General features: G+C 33.9%; 1 protein-coding gene across 1 annotated transcript; it reads left to right on the forward strand.

The window, feature by feature from the left end:
* Positions 1-274: 274 nt before the first annotated feature.
* On the forward strand, positions 275-2,078 carry LOC114542504. The gene is made up of 3 exons (XM_028562031.1): positions 275-307; positions 1,145-1,429; positions 1,660-2,078. Exons 2-3 carry the CDS (start codon positions 1,145-1,147, stop codon positions 1,750-1,752), a joined length of 378 nt encoding a protein of 125 aa, XP_028417832.1. The 5' UTR covers positions 275-307; the 3' UTR covers positions 1,753-2,078.
* The last annotated feature ends 10,119 nt before the right edge of the window (positions 2,079-12,197 follow it).

A 12,197-nucleotide genomic window follows, 5' to 3' on the forward strand; every position in this document is an offset into this window, starting at 1 on the left:
ACTATTCTGAAATTGTTAGAGATAATGGGAGTGACCAAAGGCAATTATTTAAAACCATTGGAAAGTTTCTACATCATACCCCTGATTCTTAATATCCTGTGTGCCAATCTGATCAGAATCTAGCTAACAATTTTATGACTTTCTTTGAGGACAAAATTTTGTAATAATGTAATATTTTGGTATTTTGATTTTTGTTTAAGTTCGTGATGTATTTTTATGTAGCCTCAGTCTTATGCTAATGGGAATTTTTTTTAGATGTGAAGAGATGCTTTGTAACATATTAGGAACGTTATCTCTACTATATGAGGTATAAAATATTGGTACTTTGAATAAATTTTAGTCCATTTTTCTAGACATTAGTACGGTGGCCCAGAGGTGCAAAACACAAACGCAAATTCAAAACACAAACGAAATTCAAAAAACATAAACGCAAATCATGAAAGCACGAACGCAAATTCAAAACAGAAACGCAAATTCAAAACACGAACGCAAATTCAAAAAACGAACGCAAATTCAAAACACGAACGCAAACTCAAAACACTAACGCAAAACCAACAACTTGAACGCGGAGAAAAAGGAAGTACAGACTGGTACAGACATACCCTGTCAGTAAAAGGAAGCCTATTTTCGCTGAGTGCAAGCATTAGCGCCATGACAAACACGTGGTTCTTCCAATCTGGCTTGTATCAAATTTGCAAATAAGGTAAGCTTTGATTTTAAAAAACCTTTAAAAGTTATTTTTATGGGCATTTCCTTCCATTTTTATACTTTTTGGAAATATATTTGCGCAGCGTACCGTAGTGTTCACAACTTAGAATTGGCACAAATCACAACATTCATTTTTATGCAAATGTATATGTATATTAGTTGTATAATAAATTCACATTGGATGATAGGTGGTACACATTCCCCATCATGTACTGTACTAGAATTAGGTTTTGCGCATATAAGCAAGTTTTTTTTGTTTTAGTTTGGGAATGATCTCTTTTAAATATAAACATTTTTATCTGCTTTGTGTACTTCCCAATTGATTTGACCAAAACTGTATTAATTAATATTACATTGTATTAATATGATGAGGCGTCAATAAAGTTATAAAAATTTAATTTTTTAACTGCATATATATATATATATATATATATAGATGTTTTGTCCATCGTGCGGAAACCTATGTGTTAACAGCAATGAAAATTTTTGCAATTCCTGTGGCTCAGCATTAAAAGACGGAAATCTTACAAAGCCCAAGGAAATGTCAAATAATGCAAGTGGTGGCTTAAAAACTTTAACTTTTGAAGAATTTCTGAAGAGAGGATCAAGCAGAGAAACTAAAGACCAAGAACAACGTCAACAAACCTTTAACGAAATGAAAAAAAGAAAATCAGATGAAAGAACGAAATCATTAAAAAAAAAGAAGGAAGAAATTGTAAAGGTTTGTTTATTATTTCACACTTATACTAGAGATTGACACATGACGGGTTCCCCCTTATCATCATATATTTTCTAAAGTTATAAGACATTGATAAATTTGGCAGTACAACTTAGCAGTAATAGTAAACTTAATATTATTTTGGTAGATAGCATTTGGTTTAGCATTTATACAGTTGTCATATCAGTTTACATGATGCAATCTATGATTATTATGAAATTGTAATTATATAGATAAATAGTGGGTTGGTAGAATGTGGAGTAGCAAGGCAGCTAAAAGTCAAAAAAGGTTCTCTTCTACCTCTCGATTTTAAAAAAAGAAAATGATTCCAGTTGTAAAGTGAAGAGTTTAGGGATGGACAAGCAGTTGGCTCATAATAAACACCTGAGGGATTCTGGTGACTTTGATTGTGTTCTGATGTACCCAGACTTTGGTCTGGTTAACACTATTCCAGGAACTTCACAGCCATTTACAGTTGAGAGATATAAGGAAGCAATTGGAAGGCCTTATAATCGAGTCAACTTGTACTTGTGCAAGGTCTCTGACTTAATTTGAAAGTAAGGATTATTTACCTATAACAAACTGATTTGCATGTAATTAAAGCATATACAGTACAGTTCTCCAATCATGTATGTTAACATCAGTTTTAAATTTTTTCAACTTTTAATTCTTGTCACCCTCATTATGATCTTTTATGACAAAATCCATACAGAAATGATGAAATCAGGTCAAGTTATATTTTTGGCCCTAAAAATCAGTCCCATGTTGTTGGATATAAAAAGTACCCCAAAAACCAGGACTTCATGATGTTGTGTGACATAGGACTTAGGATGGCCCCACACTACAATGCTATAGGGCCTATAAGAAACACCTAATGACAATAATGACATAAATGTTGCTATAATGCTATATTTATATGTTTGTACTTGCCAATGATATTGAGAATACTGAAGATGAATCTCTGGGTAATTATGAATTTAGTGTGGTAAAAACAGTACTGTTATCAACTGACAACCAATAAAATAGAACCAACTGATTAAAAATTTTCATTTCAAATTTCTTACTCCTGTATATTTAGGACCACACAGCCCCCAACAATTAATTCTCAGGACTGGAATAGCAACCAAACTATGTTAACTCCTAACAAGCAGGCAATTTTTTGCTATGATTACCAAACAAGTACCTCTGAAACCCAAGCGAGTATCTCCGCCACCAAAGCAAGTATCTCTGATGCCCAAGAAAGTACCTCTGGTAACAAGCAACTACCTCTATCAACCAGGCAACTGAAACAAATATCACTGAAAATTTTTTATTTCTAGAAGATATATTTGAAGGTTGGAAATATCATGCATGGAAGGCCCTCTAATTCCTATCGAGTATTGTATTGCATATCACATATAGAATAGTCATTTTTAATTTTTCTGGATATATTAGTTGAAACAGAAAACGTCAACAACACTGCCCTTACGAAAATGTTCTATAGAATCCTATAGAATATGCTATAACATATTCTAAATCCCATAGAATATTCTATAGGACTTCTTATCCTATAGCATATTCCATTGCCATATTCTATAGAATTTAGAGATGCTATAGAATATTCTATTGCACATTCACAGTAAAATATATTCTATAGAACATGCTGTACACAATATTCTATAGAATTTAGAGATGCTATAGAATATTCTATTGCACATTCACATTAAATATCCAATAATATATGCTATAGAATATGCTGTACACAATATTCTATAGAATATATGTTATACAGAATGAGACCTTTATGCAATTTAAAATATAACATTTTTACTACACTATTCATTGGTCGAGAATTATATTCGCATTTTTTGTAAGGTTCTCTCGACATACTTTTAAAGTCTTAAAGTTAAAATTCTCAGCAGAAATCATTCGTTTTGTAAAGACAATTCACGAATATTTCACACATATGACATATCTCATATGAGTCATATCTGTTTCATAATATGCCCGTTCGCAGGTTAGATAGCGGGCGTTTTGCCAAAACAAGACCGCAAGGTTATGTGGGACTTGTTTAACCGCCACGCACTATCTTCAAATTTTGAGCGCGTATTTGTCTGTAGTTTGTCATCCGTTGATTCAACGTTTTATAACTGATACTGGTAGAATTTAGTGCGTTTTTCTTTCGTATTTTAACATAAAATACGCATTCTTTGAATTTGTCAAAGAGGAATCATAAGAGGGTGGTGAAACGCGCTTTAGTATGCGAGAAGAATCAGAAGATATGGATAATTTTGTAAATGCGTGAAAGGTGACTAGGATCGTGAGAAAGAAAGGCCATGGCAATGAGAAATTTCTAAAGTTAAAAAAATAATCAAAAGTTCATTGACCCATCTACAACAACATGTGTATCTAAAGTATTGGAATTCAGTGGTGAGTGTGTTTTGTATATGCTATAAATGCTATATGTTTGTATAGGCAACATATGTTCTGTATACCATTATAATTAATCTCATAAATTTTTATTCACCTTTAGATTAAACTTTTTATTTGAACATTTTATTTACACCTTTTATTTATACCACCATAAATATAGAGCCATTCCAACTAAAAATTATTTCTGTCAAGACATTTGCACTAGCTCTAGATAAATTTTATATATCATTAAAATTGAATTAAATATAAGCTAGGTCTCAAGTGTTTAATTGTGTGTTTACTGTTAAAATTTACAGATTTCCTTTTGTCCAAGCATCACACTAACCAAAGGTCAAAATGGAGCTCTATTAAAGCAATATTAAATGTGAAAGGTTTTGTTTATGCAGTGCCGTGGATGCAAGAACAACTTTGCTCTCATTCCGTCACTGGAAAGGCTTCAAATGCTAGCTTAATTCAAAGAAAAGGATGCAAAACCAGAGCCAGAGAAAGTTAAGAGTATATATGGTAAGCAGTATAATTGTTAGTAATTATGTCTGGTCTAAGTTAATATATCTTATATACATATCTTGGTTCAGTTATTGATGAGTTTTACCTTTTCTAGCTGTGTCTAAAGTATAGTGCAAAAAGGTTTGAGGGAAAAGAGGCAGACATATGACAAGTTATGGCACCAAAGATTAATAATATTGTGCAAGTTGAGAAAACCAAGTTGAAAGCATCTGGACATCAGTAACTATATGACATTCCATTTTCTACTATTTACATGTTCTGTACATGTAAATATATTTAGTATAATAGCCTAGTTATATTTTTGCTATTTTCTTGCACAGTCATTTTATTTGGTGGGAAAACTGCAGTATGGTAATAATTTTATCTAGAAAATATTGAATAAATTTATACATTCATAAAAAAACCAAGCTAAAATATTTCAATTTCAGTGACACCATATTGTTTTCAATTACTTAGTGCATAATATTTCAATTGAATCCTCCTCAAAATGTGTGAAATGTATATAATTTTACTTAACTACAATTTAAGCTAAACAGCCTTCAAACAACCGGCTGCAGTTGTTTTATCCACGAAACAAAATGGTTATTTGACAGACTTAATTACCCGAACTAGAGTTCTACATGCAGATTAAAGTTATATGGACACTTATAGGACTTGTTTTTTATTCTTTGTTGTATAATATATGTATTTCAATTTCTTTAATCTCTAGATTTATTTATATGTAATTTAAGCAAGGCATTTTCATTAAATCTTTGCATCAATTGAACTTTAAGTAAATAAATTTGTTACATATATTTGGGAATATTTTATTTGTTTGTATGTCTCACTCTTGGCAGAAAGAAGTTTTGATTTGATTATGTTGTTATAAAGTGATATATTTCAAAGTCGAAACATGGACGAATGTTGAATATACCATTTATCATCCAATAGCATATTTAATAGATTATCCTATAAAATATACTATAGAATACATATTCTATGGAACATTTTATCACATATTCAATAGGATCATTAATGGAATATTCCATAGATTGAAAATATTTTATGGAACATTTCATATAGGATGTCATAGAATATGTGTTAGAATGTTCCATAGAATACCAGTATCCTATAGAACATTCTAATGAATGTTCTGAAGGATATTCTATTGAGTATTCTATAAAACATGGCATATGTTATAGAATATTCTATTAAAGGTGCTATAGAACGTGTTGTAGAACGTTCCATAGAATAGGTTCCAAAATCCCTTAGAATATTCTATAGGATATTCAGTAAAAAATTTTAATGGAATATTCTATGAGGTCATATCCCTGACATCGTTGGAAGAAATGGAAAATGAGGTCTTGGTTATCCATAGAACTCAAGTAAAGAATGATTTCCTTTACTATTTTGCTAATAGTAACATTTTAAACAAGTTCATAAGTGTACAAATAATCGATCCCAGAGGTATTGTACAGAAAGGTGTAGGTAGCGGGGCTGTACGAGATGCGATTTCCATATTTTGGAAAGATATCTGCAATAGCTATATGCTCGGTGAAGCTGAAAGGGTACCAATAATTCGTCATGATGTGTCTAAGTGAATGTGGCAGGCTCTCGCCAGAGTCCTACTCAAAGGTTATGTGCAAGAACACTATTTGCCTATTCAAATATCCCCAGTCTTTTTAAGCTGCTGTCTTTTCGGGGAGGAATCTGTCACTTCTGAGATGTACTTTAACTCTTTTATGAAGTATATCTCTAGAACCAAAGCCATCTTAGTAGAAAAAGTTCTTTCTTCCTCTGTAAGTGTTGATACTGAAGAGGTTTCAGATCTTTTAACGGCTTTTAAGTGCAAGAAGATTGCTACGCCTGAAAACTTTAAGGATCTGATTATTGAAATAGCACATAAAGAATTGGTGCAGAAACCAAGATATGCATGTGACTGTTGGTCAGAAATCTTAGTACCTTTGAAATCTTTTATCACTTCTAACGACGCCTTGTTTCAGATATACACCTCTTTTTTTCCTACTGCGAGCAGAGTATGTAAGCTCATTAAAGCTGAACCAAAATCCCCTGCTGAGAATGAATCATTAAGTCATTTAAAGCGTTGGATCAAAGGTCTTAATACGAATTATCTTAAACACTTCTTGAGAATATCCACCGGATCCGATATTATTTTAGTTGAGGAGATTTCTATCGCATTTACCTCTTTGGTTGGTTAAAGTCGTTCGCCAGTGTTTCATACTTGTGGAGCAGTGATAGAGCTCCCATCAACTTACAACGATTTTGGCGATTTTAGAGAGGAATGGTGCAGTCTTATGTCTCACTCAGACATTGGTATGGCATTAGTCTAAGGCCTGTGTTAGACGTCGCATTTTAGTCGCGTCGAATCCAATTCAAACAATAGATAATGAGATGATAAAACTCATTAAACTTCATTATCATCTCATTATCTATTGTTTGAATTGCATTCGACGCGACTAAAATGCGACTTCTAACACAGCCTAACTGACGTGAATGGGTGATTAAGGTGTTTGTTATCCCACGTTTTGTATAAGGCAGAAGTTGTTTAATATTACATGTTTCTTTTATGTTTTTTGAAGTAATTACTTGAGTTTCTGTATCTTTAGAAGTCTCATAAGAATTATTTGTTCATATTGCTTATAACATGCATATTAGTTACTAAAACTTTTAGTACACACTATATATGTAAAGTTTATATATACTGTTGTAAAGTTCATATTATCAGTTTTAACAAAGAACACTTAAATAGGTGGCAATTGAAGCAATTAACGTTAAATTTAATTTGAAACCTCGTAAACTTTTAGCGGTGAAATTCGTGGCTTCTATACATTCGGCTGATAAATTTTTGCTTATGACATGGAATTGCAAGCAATTTCCTCCATTTGTAAAAAGGTGTTTCCTATATAATTCTATGGCTTATATTAGGCAACTTAAGCAACGATAACGTTGACGTCCTGGACGTTAACTGTACTTTCGTACTCCCATTTACCAGTAAGGATAAAGGTCAGCTTAAGAGCTGCTTTCCAGTTACGCGTTTTTTATATGTCTATGTTTTATATGCCTAAGTTTTTGAAGTGGTTTTTCTTTCGTGTTCTCGTTGCTTAAGGTCCCTACTTGTTTTATACTACGTTGGAATATGAATTCACTTAGTTTGTTAGATTTTTTCGTTGTTTTTTCTTGGTTCACACTTGGGCTGCTGCAATTAGCAGTTCATAATTATTGAGAGAATCGTTCCATGTTGTTGGCTCCTGCAGTTGTAATATTGAAAAATTATAATTAAAATATTACTTTGTGTATTTCGTCATCTTCAACGGCAACGTTGCCTTCGATCGCTTGGATATCATGTTGCAGGCACTCCACCTTATGATCAACCGCGTCAACTGACTCGGGCAAGAAAAAAAGTTGATCAGAAATGCCATGAGTAGTGTGGTATCTGGATTTTCTAACATAATAGGCATTCCAGGACTCCTTAATAGCCTTTAGGGAATCCCTCATCACTTTAATGAAACAAAACCAAAGACATTCCAGCTGAAGTATATTGCTTGTGTCAACAATACCTCTGTCTACCAAATCTTTAAAAAAATTAATCCACCACGATGCCCACGACCGACGTAGCATGGCCCACCACGCCTCTATACGCTGGTTGCTGTGTGACGATCCATAGCGATGTGCTTTTATCCCATTATAGTGATCTCTGTGGTTTCGACGTAAGTTGCACTGAGCAGTGCCCATTATACCATTTTCAGTCCCTTTGTCCGTTCGTAGAATTGTTGGGCAACCGTTTTGGGATTTAACACAATCAAGAAATATTCCTCCAATGACCCGAGGGTCGCTATTTGTTCGAACGATCTCTAACCACATAATTCGCCTGCTAAACCCATCAATGCAGCCGTGAATGGGAAACCCAAACTGTTTGAGTTTATCGTACCCATCGGCATGCCAGGTAAAGTTTGGACCAGGATTTAAATACTCCCTCCGCTGCAGCTTATGAGCTTTTCTTACTGCACAACCTTCAGGATTAAGCACCTTTAAGATACTTTGAGCTGTTGAACGGCGCACACGCATGCCATATTTTGATTGCAGTTTCCTCCACATTGATCTGTATCCTAAGAGGTTGCCATTTTCATGTAGTTCTCTTTGAACGCATTCTCTAACTTGTTCTTCATTCGCGTTGTATCTTCTTCTTCCCAAACCATACTCCTGTAATCTGGTGATGAGCGCTCTTTTACATATTTTGATATCATGATATTTTTCTAAACATTCCAGTATCGTTTTGTACTTAAAATTTCTTCCGTAGTAAAAACTGATCGCTTCCTCCATATCAATAATTTTATATTTTACTAGGCCAAAAGACAAAAATGCATTTATAAATGTATTATACTTTGCAACAATAATTAATAATATTATTAGACTTATCATTGTTGACTTTAAATTTGTGGTGCGCTAGGTCGTTTTGGATTTAAATAAATAATTAAATATTTGCGTTTGTGTTTTGAATTTGCGTTTGTGTTTTAAATTTGCGTTTGTGTTTTGAATTTGCGTTTGTGTTTTGAATTTGTGTTCGTGTTTTGAATTTGCGTTCGTGTTTTGAATTTGCGTTTCTGTTTTGAATTTGCGTTCGTGCTTTCATGATTTGCGTTTATGTTTTTGAATTTGCGTTTATGTTTTTGAATTTGCGTTTGTGTTTTTGAATTTGCGTTTGTGTTTTGAATTTGCGTTTCTGTTTTGCACCTCTGGGCCACCGTACATTAGCGATATTAGGAATCTTTTTCTAGTTTTGTAACTCCTTGTTTTTTACAGGGAGAAATACTTGAGAATTCAGTGTTGCCACATTTAGACCACATTGCGAAAGATCGGGATATTTTTGTGCAGATCCGAGGTGTCCAGCTTCTGGTCGATGTTATTGCATCCTCTGATTCACCGAAAGTTTGCGATGTTTTGCATACAATCGAGAAGGTACTGATACAATCCTTTTCAGACGGTTTCATTTCTCCACTCCAATTTGCCTCTTCATTCGTGATGAGCTGATACTGTACTTCAGTAGAAAACTCTCTCTTATCAGTGAAAGCTTCCTGACCTGAACCCAACTATATTTCCGCAAATTGGATCGTTTTACACGGGAGTCGTGAATGCAAACGCATCAGTGAAGTAAAAGGATATATATTTCATTTATCAATTCCAGATTGCCACTGTCCAGTAGATCCTCTCAAGCGATACGTCAAGCCGTCGTGTAAAGAACATGTAAGGTAATTATAGAGACTGCAAGGTATTTGTAGGAACATCTAGAGACATATAATTACATCTAATCACTGTAAATTGTCTTTGTTGCTGCAGCCTCAGGATGAAACAGCGTAGAAAGACATCAAAGAGGCTGCATTAGGATTAGTACGGGGAACTATTTTGGCTTCAAGCTAAATAGGGATTTTTGTCAGGACTTATCGTTCCAGTTGTATAAAATGAAACTATTCACAATGAATTCCAAATCGTAATTCATCAATGTATCAATGCCCCCCCCTCTCTCTTTCAAAAATTAGACCCATATTCCATTTCTAATTTAATAAGTGGGTTCTTTAATAAGTGATAAGCTAGCTAAAGCTAATGTTTCCAAACTATTTCCACATCAACATATGCCATATTTTTGTGCAGAAGATTAGTGGTTATAAATTACATTGGAGTGAACGAAAGGTTCCAGTGACGTTAGAGGTACTATTATTGTTTTCAAGTTTCTTGATAACTTACCTGTGTCTTCATATATATATATATATATATAATATATATATATAATATAATATATAATATATATTATAATATATATATATTATATATTTATATATATATATATATTATAATATATATATATATATATATATATATATATATATACTGTCGTTGTCAAAAAGGTTGTCCTGAGCAAGTATATGTATATATCGATCACGTGACATTATTATGCATCAACACGCGTGGGATTGTACAAGCGTGTTAATTGCGAGTTTGAGTATAGCAAGGTGAACGATTAGAAAATGCCAAGACCATATTCGGATGATTTAAGGTGGAGAATGGTTTATCAACGACTGTTCTACGAAAGAATCATCGACGAAATTGCAGCACAGCTATTTGTTTGTTCAAAAACCGTCTATCGTACTCTCAGCACCTTTTGGAACACGGGTGATCGATGTGAAGCCTTGCCGTATGGGTCGCCTAACAGCGAGCGTATCTTTATTCCCACACGAAGAATATATTATCATGGACTGTTTACTGCGAACGCCGCAAATATAGTTGAATGAGATAGCAAGCTATATCATTAATGCTACTGGCTCTGCATTTGGCCCGGAGACACTGTGCCGAGCTCTCTATAGACTTGGAATAACACGCAAAAAGGTACGAACATTATGACATTATTTAAGTTGGAATATATACTCAATAGTCAATACCGCACGCTTGAAATCATATAACTATATTAATAAGACGCAAGCCATTCCACCTTTTCTAGTTGTTCTTTATCAACTCTTCAAGCCAGATTTTCTTTTTCAGATACAGAGAATTGCCCTTCAACGAAGAAACGATATTAGGCTACAATTCATGGCCGAAATCAGCCTTTTTGACCCAAACCTGCTCGTTTTCCTCGATGAAACAGGCATTGTATGTACTAAATAATACCTTACTGTAACTGGATTGCACAAACTAGTAGATCTCTTATTTATTTGGTTCTACGTTTTAAGAATAAACGAATTGCTCAGCAATATGGATATAGTGCTCGTGGGATACCGCCTGTTGTGAGCGACTATAGCTATGCACGGTGGACACCGCGCTATTCCATTATTTCGGCAATATTGTGTGATGGACTTCTTGCGAACTGTTTGTTGAAGAATCCCGAAGAAAGATTTGAAACACGCTCCTTTATCCATTTTCTTGATGAACAGCTTTTACCAGCTATAAATCGATTTGATGGGGAAAACCCGCGATCCGTTCTCGTTATATGGTTGAGATTTGAATATAATTAATGCAAATTCGCTGTTCTAACATATGTCTCAAGGGATGACTGAATTCGTGATCATGTTTTGATCTATTGATATCTGTTTAAACAAAACTTGTTGATGCACAAAGATGCAACTGCTAAAACTAGTAATACGCATATTTGTTAACAGATAACCACCCAACACATCATGTACAAGAAGTTGTAGAACGAGTGTACGACAGTCCTGATTTGAATCCTATTGAAGAGGTTTACATATAGCTTGCTATCTCATTCAACTGTATTTGCGGCGTTCGCAGTAAACAGTCCATGATAATATATTCTTCTTGTGGGAATAAAGATGCGCTCGCTGTTGGGCGACCCATACGGCAAGGCTTCACATCGATCACCCGTGTTCCAAAAGGTGCTGAGAGTACGATAGATGGTTTTTGAACAAACAAATAGCTGTGCTGCAATTTCGTCGATGATTCTTTCGTAGAACAGTCGTTGATAAACCATTCTCCAACTTAAATCATCCGAATATGGTCTTGGCATTTTCTAATCGTGCACCTTGCTATACTCGAACTCGCAATTAACACGCTTGTACAATCCCACGCGTGTTGATGCATAATAATGTCACGTGATCGATATATACATATACTTGCTCAGGACAACCTTTTTGACAACGACAGTATATATATATATATATATATATATATATATATATATATATATATATATATATATATATATATATATATATATATATATATACTTGATATTGCCAGACATTTGAATATTTGTGATTGGAATAATTCAACTCAGGCTTTCATTCCATTTCTATACTTAGGTCTCAGATTATCCTACAGGATTTGTTGTTGTCTGTGGTGGTTTTAGCAC

Source organism: Dendronephthya gigantea, unplaced genomic scaffold (genome assembly GCF_004324835.1).
Source record: "Dendronephthya gigantea isolate DGI-Jeju-01 unplaced genomic scaffold, DenGig_1.0 000358F, whole genome shotgun sequence".
NCBI classification, from domain to species: Eukaryota; Metazoa; Cnidaria; class Anthozoa; order Malacalcyonacea; family Nephtheidae; genus Dendronephthya; species Dendronephthya gigantea.